This window comes from Streptopelia decaocto, assembly GCF_964273445.1.
Source record: "Streptopelia decaocto genome assembly, chromosome: 2".
NCBI lineage: Eukaryota > Metazoa > Chordata > Aves > Columbiformes > Columbidae > Streptopelia > Streptopelia decaocto.
In genome coordinates this window covers 14,443,404-14,461,653 of record NC_138655.1, presented here as the reverse complement: position 1 = coordinate 14,461,653, position 18,250 = coordinate 14,443,404, and the positions used below count along the sequence as shown (strand labels likewise).

At 42.9% G+C, this 18,250-nt stretch overlaps 1 protein-coding gene across 1 annotated transcript in view; it reads left to right on the top strand.

The window, feature by feature from the left end:
- COL14A1 (collagen type XIV alpha 1 chain) overlaps nucleotides 1–15,392 on the top strand; it is a 124,893-nt gene extending 109,501 nt beyond the window's left edge. Inside the window, exons 43-48 of the mRNA XM_082045131.1 lie at nucleotides 810–845; nucleotides 1,294–1,360; nucleotides 1,860–2,048; nucleotides 11,687–11,764; nucleotides 12,717–12,872; nucleotides 14,466–15,392. Coding sequence (XP_081901257.1) covers nucleotides 810–845; nucleotides 1,294–1,360; nucleotides 1,860–2,048; nucleotides 11,687–11,764; nucleotides 12,717–12,872; nucleotides 14,466–14,791 — 852 coding nt within the window. The 3' untranslated portion in view covers nucleotides 14,792–15,392. The remainder of the gene's footprint in view (nucleotides 1–809; nucleotides 846–1,293; nucleotides 1,361–1,859; nucleotides 2,049–11,686; nucleotides 11,765–12,716; nucleotides 12,873–14,465) is intronic.
- The last annotated feature ends 2,858 nt before the right edge of the window (nucleotides 15,393–18,250 follow it).

Sequence of the window (18,250 nt, the reverse complement as noted above, 5' to 3'; positions counted from 1 at the left end):
AACTTATTACTATCAATGTATAACATGCTGACTAGTCAGTTCCTGTCCAAACACATGTTCCAGATATTGAACTAAATTTCCTAGAGCATAGATATTCCTGTGGGTCATGTAAGACCTCTGCTGTGAATATTTAGACTCTAGTAGTTCTGAAGAAACAGCTAGGTGGGTGAAAAAATATTAATTTCAATAACTGTCTTTCCCAAAAGGTAAAGTAATAGAAAAGAGGTCTAAAAATGATCTCGTAGGAGCTGTTTCTTTCCCAGGGTAGAATAAGCTGTGCTTTGCCCATGCATCAGTGAGATGGTTAGCTCTTCAAGCAGATCTTTGCTCGCTTCAGGAGGTCCTGAGAGTTGTCCAGCCTGCCCCAAAATCCTCCAGTGGTGAAGCTGTAACTGCCCCAGACAACTTGTTCCTAGTGGGTGCAGAGCCTTGGTGCAGCAAATACTGCAAATTTCAGACCGATATTTTGTCACACACCAGCCTTGTCTTCTTCAGTGACAATTAGACCCATTTCAGCCAGGTAAAATGCCGTGTGGCCTGCCCTTGCTGCCATTTGAAACAAGAGTATTCAGTACATGACAAACCCCTGAGAAAGTCGTTGTCTCCATGTAATTGCCAAAGGTGAACATTTTGTTGAGTACTGAAATGGCAAAGGTATGTTCGTTATTGTCACAGACCCTCCTGAAGCCTTGCTCCTTGATTGCTTTTTCTCCTTTTACTGTGATGTTGCAAGGGAGACAATGCTTAGGGGTTAAAAATCTTGAGCTAGAAAAAAATGATAATTCATTTTGTATTGAATCTTTCCATAGGGTCCTCCTGGAGCTAAGGGTGAAAGGGGTGAGCGGGTAAGTCTATGTTTGTGTTAGCCACCATTTTTTTTGTGGTCTGGCCTTCTGTCTCATAAAAAGCTTTCTGTCTGATAAAAAGCTTTCTCCAACAGTTTATGTTTCCCTGTGTTTACAGGCACAATAGTTTTCTCTGTGCAATCAGGCAAACTTTCCCTCTTTTCCAGACAGTGTTTTATATATAGCTACGTTAATGTTTTGAAGGTGAGAAGTAAGGGGCATTAGGCATGTCCCCAAATCTCTCATTAGGGTTATCTTCTCAGACCTCTGTTTGCTGGCTAAAAACGCTCATGGAAACGAGGGAAATCCCAAAACTTCTTTGGCTTTTTTCTCATCTGCGAGAGTATAATCTCTCAGGGGTAATGAATGTCTTTCATTACTCTAAGCATTTTCAAGAGAAAAATGATTCAAAGAAATGTGTTCTGATGCTGCTGCTGTTATTATCCAGGGTGATCTCCAGTCCCAAGCCATGGTGCGTGCTGTTGCTCGGCAAGTGTGTGAACAACTCATCCAGGGTATGTACATCCATAGTTCATACGCTTCTATCTCTAGAATGGATCTTTTCCTGCCACAATTGCTTACAAATATGATGCTTCTCAGAGCATTCAAGGGTATCAATTAATTTTAGGCTAGACAGTCAGGATTTATGTTCCAACTCAATTCATGTTCAAATGGATTTATGTCCAATTAGAGCTGATTAGCATCAGGCATCTAAAAAAAAGTCTGAATTGTTTCCAGTCTATTATAGTACCCAGAAGCTTCTGCTGTGACAATTTTAAATTTTTATAGACATAAAAAAAAATCAAAGCAAGGAAATAATATTATACACAATAGTTCTCCCCCTTTTCTGTGTACTGCCTAAACCACTGTTTTCCCATTGACAAGCACACAACTTCATATTATCAAAGCATGACAGACCACAGCCTTGAGGACCTGCCAGTGCTCTATTCAAACTTAGCTGAACCAGATTCTCTACTACAACTTGAGAATGGGGACATTTTTTTTTCCTGACAGGTCATATGGCAAGATATAACTCAATTCTGAACCAGATTCCAAGCCAGTCTGTCTCAACACGAACCATCGCAGGACCTCCTGGTGAGCCAGGTCGGCCAGGGGCTCCAGGGCCACAGGGTGAACAAGGATCACCGGGCATGCAAGGGTTTCCAGGAAGCCCTGGGCAACCAGGAAGACCAGGAGAAAGAGGTAGGCTTCATACTTCACATGTACAAAAATATATCTCCCTTTCCTGCTACATTCTGATGGCTTTTGTCTCCTGTCTAAATGTGAGAACAACCATTTTCTCACTAATTGATTGGTGAGCTCAACACAGACCATAGCGAAAGCTCTGGAGACTCTGTCATGAAGGTAATATAGGCTTTGCTGAGTGTGATTTGGTAGCATCAGACAGAGGTTTAATGCCTAAATTGCTGAAGACTGGTGGCATCTTATTGGGCATATCCCATCACATCATGCTCTCATCTTAGTAGGACTCTGAAGTGATCTGGAAATCTAATGTATAAGCAAAGGAGCTTTTGAAGAAAGTCAGCTGCAAAACTGGTATGTCCATGTTGGGGAAAGACTGAGCATTTCTGCCAAAATTGAAATATGTGTGTCTGAATATTTCTAAATTATGATCATTTGAAAGGAGCGAGGTTGATAATAAGAGGGAAAAAAAATCTTACTTTATGAGGGGTTGAGAGAATCAAGGAGAGGAAATTATGAAGTCAGAGAGAAGTAATACAATTAACTCTTCATTTGCAATCATTCTCTTCTGCATTCTTACATGTAGGCTAGATCCCTTTCCCCTTTCCTCCACCAGTATTGTCTAATAAAGAAACAAACTCCATATTTTGATTTACTCTCTCTCTGTGCAACCCTGGCAATCTTCGGTGTACCGGAGTAGCACTAACCTCACAGAGGTAGGACTGAGTAGATCTATGATTGTGCAAGTGCTTTGAAGAGCATCACAAGAGGAACTGACCAAAAACCCAAGAGACAAATGTGATACTCAAGAGCGGTGAATTGGTGTTGCTGTTAATGAACTGCTATGAAGCCTGTTCAGTTCAGGAGCTCAGTGGTTCCAGTTCACAGTAGCTATGATGACAAGAGTTAAAGCACTGTTTTCAAAAGAAAGCCTTTGAGTGAACCTGTGAGTCTGTGGGTCCTTCCTTCTCCTCAAGACTATAATTCCAATTACCTTCTTGAAAAAAGAGGCAAGGTTTAGGGTACTGGTCTCTCAGTCATGCTGCTGCCTGCTCCAGCTGAGTAAAGACCAGAAAGAAGGAGGAATGAGGGAGCAGGAAGCAACTAGGAAAGAAAATCAGAAGACAAAGCAAATGGTGACCTGGAGAGACTAAATGCAGATTTCAGGGCAGTTGCTTCCATAGTAATATTGGTGTATTTTAAATGGCTTCTCAGGTAGGGACTTTTAAGCACACAGGATATTTCACTGGGACTTCAGGAATGCAGGAACCAAAATGCCAGGCTACGAAAACGGAAACCTGTTTAGCATTTAGCGTGTATTTTGCATCATATTTGTTGTGCTGAGGGCCAGACCCGCATGTTATACTACTATGAAATCAGAGTGATTAGATACAGTCATTTAAATGAAACATGATGTAGGTTAACGCACTGCTGATATTATTAATATCTGGGGATCAACACTGGTAAAAGAGCGAGTACAGAAATGGTAAAAACACATTAAAAAAATATTACTCTTTTCCAATCTATATAGATAACTGATGTTGAAGGGACTGATTTTGGCAGGTAGTGCTTGTGGGGAGATTCATTCTTGGTAGAGAGCAAGCTCTTATCGAGCATACTTCAAGGATTGTAATCAGTCAGCCAGAGCTCTCTGCAGAATTTCATAAAATGTGATGCCAAATGTTGGGAGTGTTTTACAGTATTTATAGCTTAAAATGAGATTGTTTAAGAATCAAGAGTCCATGTGTAAACTTAAAGACAAAATAACTGGCTAGTTTATTTGGTGTGAAAACGGATTTTAGTATGCTAATGTAACTGGAGCCTGGCAGAGAATCTGGAAGGATGAGGAAGAAGCTCATTCAGAAAGTAGATAAGAATATAGAATAATTTATTAGTCCTTAAGGATTTAATTTCTTCAGAAACAACTGAAATTTTAGATTGATGTGTGCTTAATGTAGTAGCAGATTATTCAGCAGAAAGATACTTTTTGAGTTGTACAGACCCTTGGGATGTTTCAGAATCCATTTCTAAGGAATCGCTCTAACTTAACCCCAAAATGCATTAATGATAACTAAAAATTATATTTACCAGCTTCTTATGCTTATGGAGATTGCCTGGAAGTTTCTTGTGCATTCCCAGTTCTCTCTTGATTCCTAATTACACATCATACAGTAAAGCAGCAGACTAAAATACCCTGCTTCTGGATGGCAGGGGTTTGAGTTTCTGGTGACTACAGAGAGGAGGATAAATGGACTCAGGCCCCATCCCTTGCTTTGTTCCAGAACATTGTTTGTATTTAACTTGTTCAGCAAGTCACATGTGTAGTCCTATCCTGAAGACTTCCAGCCAGCCACTTGAAAGTCTTTATGAACAATGTGTTTATTTTTGCTGATATCATCAGCATTTTGGTTGTATATGAAGTCAATTTAGTGTTCAAAAGCAGTGCCAGATTAGAAAAAAGTCAGCCTCCACCTTTAAATACAGAAAATACACTGCAACAGAGAAGCAGTGTCCACAGAACATAGTAAAATCAATAGACACTAAAAGGAAAAAATACCTTTTGTTTATCTTGTGGAGTGTTGGGTTGTTTTTTTTTTAACCTAAGAGTTCAAACTATTGAGATGGCTGCAAGAACTTGTTAGAGCCTCTGAACTGAGTGGCAAGGTGCTGGTAGAAAGAAGACAAAAGAGCAGGGGCACACTAGGTGTTTCCTCCTGCTCACCCCTCCTGCCCACCACCCATCAATCCCAGCCTGTGAGAGGGGGAAACTTCTGCAAAGCAGCGTGTAGAACTGGTTGGCAATCGTACACCAAAGAGCTTTACTGGAAAATGTCAGCAGTGGGAGATCTTCACATCAGTGAACCTCGCTGCTAACTTGCTTGGCCAAGAGCTTCTTTCTCCTTGTGGACCTTGTCACTCTGCCAAACATTAGGCAGATGTTTTGGAAGGAGGTTTGGACTGGGACTGTGTCCTGGAGTTGTGCTCAAAACCTCCACTTGAACTTCTAGGTCCAGGGTGTCCCATTCCTGGATGTATCCTCTCACTAGTAACACACTGAGCTGGTCCTTCCAAGAAAGACTCAACTCCGTGAGAAAGAAGAAATCATTCTCTTGACACAATCAGTTCTCAGTGGCTGTTGCCAGCTCAGATCTATTTTTTTTCCAGTGTAGACACAAGTGAATGGATTAGGATCGCACTAAGGCATTTGTTGTTTAGTTTTCCTAGTTGATTATTCTTTTAGCTGTACACTGTGGGGTCTTATCACTTGTATTTTTTTAATGATGTGGAAAAAAAAATACTCTCTGGCAATCTCAATATTTGCTAGCAATATGAGCGTTTTATTGGTGCCCCAACAAGCCATTTGAATTGAACCGGTGATTTAAAGATTAAGGAGGCCACATTATGTTATCAGTTCTCTATAGTACATAACCCCAGATAAATACTAGAATTCTGCTCTTACATACTTGTATAAATAAACACTGATTATTCACAGCACTCATCTCTATTTTTATTTTAACTAGTTCACAGCACTGGTTTCTATTTTTATTTCAGCTAGTTCAAACATCTTTTGTTTTGTTTCTATGTTTATGAACTGGGACTTAAATAACTAGTGTCTGGCTCCTCAGTGCTGAGAAAGTAGTTGGAGTACTGCAGAATTTTTTTCCAATTATTTTTATAATATATGGGTAGTTTTCTCAACTTTGAGGAAAAATGTAGAAGTGGTAGTAAAGCTTGTGCTGAGGCACCACTAGATTTCACATGCTGTGAAAGTGCAGTTATTCTTCTGCTGGGTGGACTTCTGCTCTCATGCTGTGTCCTGAAGTGATGCACAAAGCTTCTGGCTACTCCCTCCATCCCGTTGTGATTAAAATACAATAAATACCTAAGCTGTCACTGGGAAAATCACTATTCTCAAGTACAACTTCATCTATATTTGCTTCCTGGCTTCATATGGAATAGTTAAATATTTGTTATCAAAAGCCACATGTTTACAGCTCTGATGGAAAAATTTCGATGGAATTACATGGAACTTTTGCCAGTTGAGTCAACTAACAATCACCCTGTGTTATTATACAGTATGGTTACAAGTGAACATCTTTGAAAGAGCACATTTTTGGTAGCTGTTTAATTTTTCGTAATTGCAAAATGCAGTTCTCCTCAAAGGATGGTATTCTGTTACAGACAAAAATAGATAAGCAATACCAAAGATTTCCATGGACATTTGATTTTCTTTGCTAGACAATGTGTTTGTGATCTTGGTTTTGTTTTTAATAACTGATGCTATCAGAGGTATCTTTAGCAGAGCATTGGAAATAATTGATTTCAGTTGCTTGTGATCTCGATGGGGCTGAACCCAAGGCATTGCTTATTTTGGATGGGGACAAGACATAAAAAAGTGGTTAGTGTGGAGGGGGAGAGACAGTTTGATGTTGTTGCTGAAGTATGTCCAGAGCACAAGTATGAAAACACTAGAATCTGAAGCCACTCAAATGATAGATGTGATGCACACTTTTATCCCTGAGAGCGATTAACCATTGAGGCAACTTGGAGAGCGATGCCTTGACTTTCTCTCAGTTGTGCTCTAGTGAAATGCAAAGGTGACCTTGACAGAAAGTGAAATGGGTGAATTTTGAATTTTCTGTGGTTTACAGGAGGAGCCATTAACGATGACCAAAAGGTCTGGGAATCTGTTAAGTTACTCTCATTAAAGAGCTTTGGTGGAAAGTCCATTAGGGAAGCCCACGAAGTGCTTGATTTTAACTCATGAGTTTTGCCTTAAGAGTAGGGTATCCTTGCTTCGGTGTTTGTTTTCTTTCACTTGGGTAAACTTTACTGGAAATTAAACTGAAAGAAACCTGAAGCAGACTTGTATCTTGGCCTGCAGTATGTTTGCATTAGGAACTTGATATCCATGTGATTTCAAAGGTTAGCCCTGCGCAAGAGCTTCAGAACTTGTTCCAGAATGAACATTTTATTCTTAGACTGAGTAGATTTGTTCCATATTTATCATTTCTTACTGGAGTTTATTCTGCGAACATCACGTATGGGCGTGTGTTCTTGTGTGTGTAAAGAATAATAATTGAGCACATGGCAAGCTGTGATTTGGAAACTTCAGGGCAATTGCCTTTGAAGACACCATGTAATGTTGTTGTACAGTAGGATAAGCAATGGTCCATCACGGACCAGTCTTCTTATGATCAAAGCAATGCACACGGACAGACTTTGCCTTTTGCAAATGGCAAATATTTGTTTACAGGACATGTAGAGGCAATTTAGATACGTTTACCTTGTGAGAAGGTCTGCAGCAGAAGTAGAGAACTGCAACAGAGTTGTTTGAAGCAAGCCAGGGCTAAGGAAATTTCAGGTACCTGGAATGCAGGCCAAGAGGTTTGCCTGAGCAATTTGTCTTCAAAATGGGTGGAATTCAGTTGTTGATCACAGATGACGTGGATTTTTGGCAGGTTCCCTCAGGAATATAAATGTAGGTTAGAGCATATATCTGCCATGTAGGACTGCTCCCTACATACCCTGTGCAATGCAATCATTCATCAAAGGTTCTGGATAGCACTTCTGACTGAAACTGCAGTCTCTGCTAACCAAACCCTGCGCTGCAAACAGGAGGTTCAGACTCAGTTTTGGAAGGCAGTCTCTGAGAACAGGAATCCCACGTATTGCATTGCTAAGAATCCCAGAAGAAAAGATGTCAGCAAATTTCCAGATGCTGAAGTTTAAACACTTAAAGGCCCATTGACCTTCACTGAGATTTAGGAGCTAGGGCTACCAAGGCTATGGATGTTAAATTCCTGAAACTTACCTTTTGGACACTTAATAATCTGGAAGTCTAAAACAGTCTGAAGGCTACAGCTTTAACAACCTGGTCACATTGCTTTTACTATACTTGTAGTTTGGCCGGGGGCTGCTTATTATCTACTGGCAAAAGGCTGGTAGGAACTAATTCAGTTGTAAGAGAAAGCAGTGGTTTACAAGCAAGACAGAAAGTAAGAAGATTAGGTGTGAAGGAGTCTTGATAGAAATGATGGAGGTGCTAATTCCTCTCCAGCCTTTCTCCAGTAGTTAAAGGTTAGAGCAGGCAATCTAACTTCAGGCAGCTTGAAGCTGTGTTCCTTTCCTACCTACTACCACCACTGGGAAGAAGGTCTTGTGGTCCAGTTTGATGAATATATTCCTCTGTGTGTTGGATATTAGATCTTGGAATAAGGTCTGAAACGAGGCCTGCCTCTCCCTGATAAATTTTTGAGCAGTTAGGCTAGAGAGCCGTTCTTGATCTTTTTGGCCCAACACATCCTTGTACTCAGCACTGGTGAGGATGCGCCTCAAATCCTGTGTTCAGTTTTGGGCCTCTCACTACAGGAAAGACATTGATGTGCTGGAGAGAGTTCAGAGAAGGGCAATGAAGCATGTGAAGCAGCTGAGGGAACTGAGGCTGTTCAGCCTGGAGAAAAGGAGGCTGAGGGGAGACCTTATCGCTGTCTACAACTACCTGAAAGGAGGTTGTAGCATGGAGGGCATTGATCTCCCAGGTAACAAGTGATAGGACAAGAGGAAATGGCCTCATGCTGTGCCAGGGGAGGTTCAGATTAGATATTAGGAAAAAATTCTTCACGGAAAGGGTCGTCAGGCATTGGAACAGGCTGCCCAGGGAAGTAGTGGAGTCACCATCCCTGGAGGTGTTTAAAAGATGTGTAGATGTGGTGCTTAGGGACATGGTTTATTGGTGGACTTGGCAGTGTTAGGTTAGTGGTTGGACCTGATGATCTTCAATGTCTTTTCCAAACTAAATGATGCTGTGATTCTATCCTGAGGTGGTAGCCTGAACCACTGAGTAGGGGGAGAACACAGAGTCATGTATCCGAGCCACCTCATCAAGATTGTCTAAACTTAAACATCCAGGATTTCTGGATTTCAGCTGTATGCCATCATCTAAAAATCTGCAGAGCCTGCACGTGGGACAGAAGAGGTGGGTCTCAGCATGGCAGAGCCACTTTGTACTATCTGCACTTTTTTATTTAATTGTGACCCTTTTAGCACTCCAGGTTCTGTAACCTGCCCCAAACGCCCAGCTCTCTTCAGGTGCCCCAGACTGAGTGTCAGTGCTTAACTGAGTGATGCACATCAGATGTGGCTCCATGCTGGTGCCAAGCCCAAATGCCCTTTGAAAAGCTGGCTTCGTGGCAGCTCTGTAGGTCTTGAGACTTGTGGTTGCAGATCGTTTTGAGAATTTCACCAGAGATTTTAAACAGTGGAGGAGGTACTTGCTTTGCTTCGAATGTCATAGTAAGCACAGGCGAGAGTATTAAACCAGCAAAGCAGAACCTAGGGATCCTTCAGAAGAATTTCATGTCCTTGAATATCATTGTGATCAATAAGTCAGTGTGTCAGTCATGGGATAACAAGCTTATGCTCGTGATACAAGCAAGAATTTGCCAATAAGCTGAGGGGGGTGATTCAGCAACTGAAGAATTCTGGTAATCAAATCAACAGGTTTTAGAGGCATGAGCTGGAGTCTCCAGGTGAAAGCACATTCTGGGGTACACCCTGCACTTGTGTTCCTACACTGGTCAAAGGCACATCTAGTAACACTGCTAACATGTGCTGACATCGATAGGGAGGAATGTTAGAAGGAACTGATGCACCATTGTTGTCATCAAATGACTAAAGAGTCAAGACAACCAAACAGAAAGATTTCACTTCTAGTAGTAATTATATAAATATTGCGTTATCCATAAATTCAGGGATGAGGAGTACAAGGCCTTGTTCTGTCTTGCCCAGTGTCCTCTGGAAGGAGAAGTAAGAAGACACCTGCTGTTTGCAAAATACTGGTATAAACATCATCACCCAGATTATCACACCTGCTCTCTTCTGACACTTCCTGCTAATGTATTTTGGCCATGGTATTTCTTCTCTTGGTGGCCAAGTCTCTCCTGTTGAACACAGTGTTACTAGAAATGCTTGGAAAGCTTTGGCAACACCCTAATGGGAAATGTTGTGGAAGTGGCTGTGGTTGTATAATTTCTCGATGAGAAAATAATTGATCACCAAAACAAATTGGAAAAAAAAAAAAGAGCCCTAAACTTGTGCAATCAAAGGAAATATAAAGTACAAAAGGGAAGCAAAAAATACCTCAACTATGCCAGGAGAGTGGCAAAAAAGCTTTCTGGAGGTAAGAGAAAGAACACATCATGCTTTGGTTAAAAGCGCTGTGCTCAGTATGGTTGGGCTACACGATATAGTGCCCTGGAAGCCTCCTGTTCTGTAGAAGACCTAGAATTCCTCAGCAGTACCGAATCCCCTGTAACTCAGCAGACTCTTATCTAATAAACTTGGTGGGAGCAATTCTTGGTCAGTGATGGGTTTTAATTACAATTTTTTCTGCAGTTAGACTTTATTCTTACTTATTTACTTCCATCAGAATTAGCTTATGAAGGAAAAAAGAAAATCCTCTATGGCTCCTTGCAAAAAGCAGGTGTCCTCCAGGTGTTTTTCCCTAGGAGGTAACACTTACCTGAGCAGGAGGGAAAGAAGGAGGCCAGTCAGTTGAAACTGTAGATATTGCTCCATCAAGGGCAGCAGCTGTTTTCTTTCTACTTTGTTTTTACGGATGTGCTCTATATTGGCTTTGACTCTGAAAGTGCAAAAGCTCTGAAGGGGTGAGGGCAATTACGAGAGCTGGGAGGTCTGAAAAATGGGGGAAAGTCCCACAAACCAGCCTGGATTTGGTGTTTTTGAACCATCCAAATCAAACACAGACTTTATGAGAGTTTCCAAGTTGCCAGTGGAAACTCAGGGTCTGGAATTTGTAGTTTTGACACCTACTCTAGTTCGGCACCCTTCATTGTGATCGCTGCGTATAGAAAGTGTTTTTATAGGGTGCCACAGTGGCAGTGCAGACAGAGGTGGAAAGCTGGAAGAAGGTGATGCCTTCTGGATTACTAGATCTGTGATCTCCATGGATCAGACCCAACAATAGAAATTGAGAACCATGAGCAAGTGCGGGAGCACAACTCAACAGCTGCGCATCGGTTTTGTGATCAGGAAACTCTTAGGCTGGGCTTTGTTTGAAGGGACAGATTTTGACTGGGCTGAAACTCCTTTCTTGCCTTCTAGCAAGACTCTGCAATAACCCACCATAACTCTCTCCATTTGTGCTTAGAACCATCTTATGCTGAACCACTCTTCGGTGGGTGAATGTTGGAAGACAAATTGGCTGTTGCATTAAAAATTTGACTTTTCTGGGCCACAGAGTAATTTATAGGCATCTTTGTGAGGCTTTGAGGATTCTTCTGACTTAGGATGGTTGTACCCTGGTATAGTCCAGAGGCAGCTTTCCAGCAGGAAGCACAGCCTGGAAACTGGCCGATGCCTCTGCATGCCACCTCGCTGAAACCACCGCGGCAGCAGGAATGTTTAAGACCCCAGGAATGCCATGTTTCCCTTGAGAAGCTGTCGGGGAAGGGAGGGAAAAAGAACCAAATAATTCTTTCTTTTTACCTCTTTCCTTCTCTGCCATCTGTTTCTAGATGAAAAATAGCATATGGAACTATAATCCTCGTTAAATAACAAAAACACTGCACGCAGTTCGGTTCAAAATGTGACTCTGATGAGTACTGTTTCCTTAGGTTTACCGGGCGAGAAAGGAGAGAAAGGCAATCCAGGTGTTGGAACACAAGGACCCCGAGGCCCACCGGGATCTACAGGTAAAGTTGTGGTGTTTGAGGTGCCTGGGTTAGGCCATTCCGACCCATGTGGGAAGCCACAGGGCTCCATCCTCTGCTTCTGAGCCTTAAGCAGCAGAAGAGTTGGTGGTTTAGGCACCTGAACTGTCATAATGTTCTTACTCTGTAATACAACATTGTGATGTGCCACGTGATGGTGTCATCAGTCACACAAGTATTTTCCTTTTCCCTGTGATAAACCTTCTTTTAAAAAATATTTTAATTATTATTTTCAGAGATGGAGTCTGAAAGGGGAAAAAATTAATCTGGATTAATTGCATTTGTTTTCTCATTGACTTAAGGCGATGCCTAACTGTGACTCGACAGAGAAATGTAGAATAACTGGGCACATTAATCACAGGGATTTAGATCTAGCTCCTGAAAAAGTGTAGAGGCTGAGATCCAGGTCCTGTTGAAACAGGTGTAAAATTGGATTGCCTTCCCTAGGGTGTCCTGGCCATGGGAGCACAGGTGCCGGGGCGCAGCGTCGCCCAGAGGGGGTGAACACAGAGCGGCGCAGGGCTGTCCGGCCTGAGAAACTGCCCTTCTGAACGTCTGACGCTTGGTGAAACATTTGCTTGGTATAAATTCCTGGCTAAACGCTGTCTCTGGCAAGGCAGACGAAGCAGTGGCCAGAGAGGGGGCTCGTCAGGAGTGGGTTCCTGCTCTCTGGCTGCTGCTTGGTCTTCCTTGCCAAGGAAAGCTTCAGCCCTTCCCTCAGCTCACACCGACCAGCTCCCCCCTCTGCTGTCTCCTGGAGGTGTTGGTAGCACACACGGCCATGTTTTCCAGCCCTGGAGAAGAGGCGGCCTCAGCTCCCTGCTTTCATGAAGGGGGTTGGAATAGTTGACCTTTGAAGGTCCCTTCCAACCCAAACTATTCTGTGATTCTATGAAAGACACAACTCAGGTGTTTCGTCTCACCTTCTACGCAGGACCTCCGGGAGAAAGTCGAACTGGCAGCCCAGGGCCACCAGGATCTCCAGGCCCTCGAGGTCCTGCTGGTCACACAGGCCCCCCAGGCTCCCAGGGTCCCTCTGGCCCACCCGGCTACTGCGACCCGTCCTCCTGCGCGGGGTACGGCATGGGAGGTGAGTACGGCATGGGAGGTGAGTGAGTACGGCATGGGAGGTGAGCAGGGGGAGCCGATCGCTGGGTCAGGGGGGCATTTTCCAACAGCCAAAGTGAGATGGAGGCTACCGTTGCACTAAAACGTGGTAGAATTATAGAATGTCCTGAGTTGGAAAGGACCGACCAGGATCATCGAGTCCAACTCCTGTCCCTGCATATGACAACCCCACAGTTCACACCATGTGTCTGAGGGTATTGTCCAGTCTCTTCTTGAACACTGTCAGGCTTGGGGCTGTGACACCTCCCTGGGGAGCCTGTTCCAGTGCTCCAGCACCCTCTGGGTGAAGAACCTTTTCCTAATGTCCAACCTAAACCTCCCTTGGTAGGTCCCTAAAAATGTGTGTGCCCGGTGGTACTGTATTTGATGGGACTGCAGTGTGAGGAGAAGGTGACCCCAGGCTGGGAATCTCCTGTCTCTTGTGGCCTGTAAAACGGATCCCACGTAGTGGGTTTTTGTCCTTTATGTGTTTGTGTAGTTAGGACCCTGCTCCATCTCCATGTCTGTGTGTTGAACCCCTGCCTCTAATGTGTGTGACAGCTGAGTTTTTACATTTGTAGTTTTCCAAATGTTTTTTCGCTCGGGTTCCCCTCCCGTGTGCCTCGGAATGGCATGAGAGCATGACCCTTACTAAACCCCTGGTCGAGTGACCTGACGCAGGGATGCACGTGTCTGTCATTAACCAGCGAAGCAACCTGGAGAAAATGATTCTTTCTACGTCTTCTCTGTATCCTACTTTCCCGTCTCATTGCACGGAGAGGCCATGGGAGGAAGTTAACACAATCGCCAAAAATCATGTCCCCCAACCTAAAATTGAAATTTATTAGCGAACCACTGGTTACTACAGATGTTACACATGAGACATATTTGTTTGATGTTTACGGTTTAATCTACCCCGGAGCTGATTTGTATGTTTTACTCACCTGAATGTTTTTGTTGTCGTCTCTTCCTGTCCTTTCCTCCTCCCTTCCCCTCCCCGCTGGTGGATTCCTGTTTGAAGGCCCCATCCCTTACAATGGCTACCAGTCCCGAAGGTGAGAGGCCCAGGCTGGGTCAGGAAGGTCAGAGGTGGATGCTGAACTGCTCTGTGCTTTCCATCAACGACACTGACTACCACTAATGAACTCACTCGCTGCTGGACATGCACTTAGCTGCCTTGCCACGCTCAAAAAGTCTCGCCTGACCCATTTTGCCTGTTAATCACGTATTTTAGACCGTAATTGGGATAAGCTAAAGGAGGCAGGTGGCGCAGTGTGTAAGCGCAGGATTACAACTGGCCATTTGACAAATTCTGGTGGTGGTTTCCAACTAACTTGGCTGTCTGTTGGTGGGTTTCCAATCGCTCCAGCTTATTAATTTTGTTAAATGTTTCCACTGTTCCTTTGTGTGAATAAAAGATGTGTATTTAAAGATGATATATATATATATACACACTCACACATTATATATAAATATATCTATATATGAAATGTCAATTTCCTAATGAGTGCTTTAATTTTCTGCCCCCCTCCTCCTGTGTTAACCATATGAATACTCTTGGTGGTGGTGGGTTAAGGTGGATACGGTGAGCCAACTGATCAAGACATCCCCGTAGTGCAGTTGCCACATAACTCCTACCAAATCTATGACCCCGAGGACATGTATGATGGTGAGCAAGAGCCGTACATGGTTCACGGGTCCTACCCCTTACCAGCCCCGTACTCCCAGTCCTCCTACCCATCACCTCATATCGCTCAACCAGAGTTCACTCCTGTTCGAGAAGAGATGGAAGCCGCTGAGCTGAGATCGCCGGGAATCAGTCGCTTCACGCGGAGGATCGCCAAGCGGAGCCTCAAGACTCCAGCGCACGACAGGGCGAATGGGAAAAAACCCTCTCGGTGAACTGTTTAAAAAAGGGAAATATTTTATGTGCATCTCTGTGTGGCCTCTTGTCCAGGTGCTGAACCTGTCCCAGAAGATGTTTACAGGCTCTTGTATTAAAGGAGAAAAAAGTGTACATGGCCAGTTGACACAACAAATCATGGTAATTATCTTGCATGCCAGAAACTTAGTATGTTAGTGGGTTGGTGCTAGATGATGATGATGAAAGGTCACCTGTAGATCTTTCTCTGGAGTTCTGTTCCGTGCACTATTCCAACTGTATCTAAAAAAAAAATGCATCCGCTAGTTGGTGTGTGTAGAACCCTTTGGAAAAGTTAATGTTTTGTTATCCATGTGTTTCCAGTTGATTATGTTCTGTTGGTTTTGGATGAATCGCTTTACTGAGTTAACCCGGCTGCATTCACCGGAGAACAATGCGTAATCAGGTTTCCTTGAACCCAGCTATTACCCTTTTGCAAAGAAGTCTTATGTTAACAGAATATTTTTTTTTAACCCACATGATATAAATACACAAGGATTTTCTGTGGGAGCACACTGATAATTTATTGTGAGCCTCTTTCATTTCTGTCTTGTACGCAAATAAAACTGGCAAGCTTTTATATGGTAATTCTGTATTTGCTTGATTTTTACCTTAGAACAAATGTATAGATCTACAGGGGACAAAATGTAAAGAGAAGAAAATGCATTTTGATTTTTCAACGGTTTTGGGCAACTGTTTTATTTTAAATTATATAGACACTTCCTATAAACAATATTTAGCCTGATTTTTAAAATTATACATGGACAAGTGGAGAGAGGACCCAAGAGAGGGAGGTGGTTGCACCACCTGTGGGTCGCAGATTTTGTATATTGACGTGCCACAGTCCCAGGACCAGCTCAGATCAGCTGATGGTGAGAGGATGAGAAAAACCCAGCCCAGCTGCAAGCACTTGGTGATGTTAAACTAAACCAGGTAAATGATAAAGTGACTTGTGAACAGTTTTGAACAGCATGATGGAGAATAAGCATCAAAAGTGGATTTAAAGACTTAGACATGGAGCACTTTTAATTCAGCCCTATAATCCAGTCCTATAATCCCAGGACCTTCTTTTTGCTTGCCTAAACTGGATTCAGTCTGTTTGTCAGGAAAGACCTGTCAGCTTTTGCCTCTGGCCATGGGCAGGGGGCTCTCAGCTCACCAGGACAAACTGGTACCGTTGCTGTGTAATCTCCAATTATCTGGCCTAGAATTCAGCCTCATGGGTGATACAAACCATTTACACACATGCTCACATGGCTCCCAGGGCCGTTCCTGCTGAGGTGCTGTGTAACTGTTTTCCTGTTACTTCTCTCGCCCCCTAACTCCTACCACTGCCTTAGAGAAAGGTGAGAAAAGTTGCTGAAAATGTGAGTTGAATGTCATTTCCTTACTTGGACTTGCATTTAAAGTAAAGAAGGTAGAAAAGTATAACAATTTACAGACTTAAAGCAGCCTAACCCCAGTTTATAGAATACCGAGGCACCAAGTGCTGACAGCCAGAGAGATTATTAAAATTAGATGTAGATTATGGCTGCATCCTGTGATTAATTTACCTGCCTGCTCTGGGCTGTGCACACCCACCTCACTGTTCCCTCTCCCCGGCTGTCACTCTCCCACTCAGGTGTTGTACTGACACCTTCTTGTCTTCTCCACGATGCATCAAACTGTAGGTCCTGTGGAAGTGACGCTGAGGTGGCCACTGACGGAAAATGAAAAATCAAAAAATCAAGCAATTCTGCCGCTGTTGTCTCAGAAAGACTTGGAGCCTCGTGTTACAGTTCATAATTCATTTACAGCCCAGCCTGTGCTATATCCAAATGCCAAGTTCCCGTGGGAGCGGGCAGAGCAGCAGGGGAAAACCAGGGATGGCGGGAGGACAACACAGACACGCACTTCAAAATGAGGCAATTGGTGGAATGTTCATTACAATTTTAAAACTGTTTCTATACTAAAGCACAAACTTTAATTGCACAAGGTAATTTGCTTTAACTTCACATTTATACTTACGGTTACTGGCACCCCGCTAACCAGAATGCTTCAGCTGTCGTTGGTTGTCTGGTCACTTGCTGGGTATGCCTGGGTAATAAAGAGTCACTGGTGGGCACTACCAAGTCATAAAAATATTATTCAGGATTTGTATGTTTGCCAAAAAAAAGTAAGACACAGACACATATGGTCAACATTTTCTGCAAGATTCAGTCTCCAAATAATCAGGAGTGTCTTGTATTTTTCCAGACTGCATAAGAAGCTCAGGTTGCTGACTGTGAAGTATTTAACATGAGGAACAGCTGATGCCACCCAGATCTTACCAATCAAGTGTATGTACTTTGTGTGCCCTCACACAACAAAGAGCATTTACTTTAACATATTGCTTTTTAATATACATTTACTAGTGAACTAAATGTGGTTACTGACTTGGAAATGAAGTCCGAGTGTCCACTAGAAAAGAACATTTCCTGGGATAAGCCCATCTGAATGCCACAGAAACGCCTGGTACCAAACCATTATTTCACATAATGAAATATGACTACAAATAAAACAATCTTTTTGTTCCTATGTGATGCTTGTAAAAAATTAATATAGAAAACACAAACTTTCCTCACCAAACATTGTAAAATTTGGCAGGTAACACATCAGCATCTTCTACTGTACATAAAACAATCAGTGCTTCATTTATTTACACAACAACTTTGGTTTGAGGGTTATCTGTGCAAAAGAGCAGTAATGAACTTCAGGAAGCAATTTGCAAAATCAAAATTTTTAAGACTTATTTTGCATCATTCAGCACTTAAGTTCAGTTTCCTCATTTCGTTTTCATACTAAAAATATTGCTGCTTTGTTCTTTAGTACGTTTTTTTAAGTAAGGAAGGCATGTTTCTGTGACTTGAATCAAAATCAGATTTCAGCTTAAGAGGGGGAAAAAAAGGAAAATATGACCTAGGAAAAGGTATATATTTAATACGATTCAGCAGCTACAAAGTAGAGAAGAGTCAACCCTGGTGGTGTCACTTAGCACTCCGGAGATTTAAGTGCAGAGCGAATAACAGGAGTCTGAAAAACAGTAAGATTCTTACAAACCAGTTGTTCTCATTCTGTCCATTCCTTGCCTACGCTCCTTACACAGTGCCTGGAAGTTCCTTTCCCACCAACGTGGTTTGCAGATGGTGTCACCTCTGAAATCCACGCTGTCCTTGCTGCTCTGCAGTATCCCAGCAGAATGTTCTGTTGGAACTGAAATGTTGCTTCTCCAGCATCCAAGCAGCTGCAGACACTGAAACGCTGCAGTTTTCCTCCCTGTAGCAAACACACCCTCTATCGCATAAACCCATTTCCCTGGCTCCGCTTGCAGGGCTGCAAGCACACCCTGCGGCATTCCCCATCAAAAGATGGCCAGAGCTTCAGCATGAAAAATTACGGTCAATGACCAAATACTTCTTTGG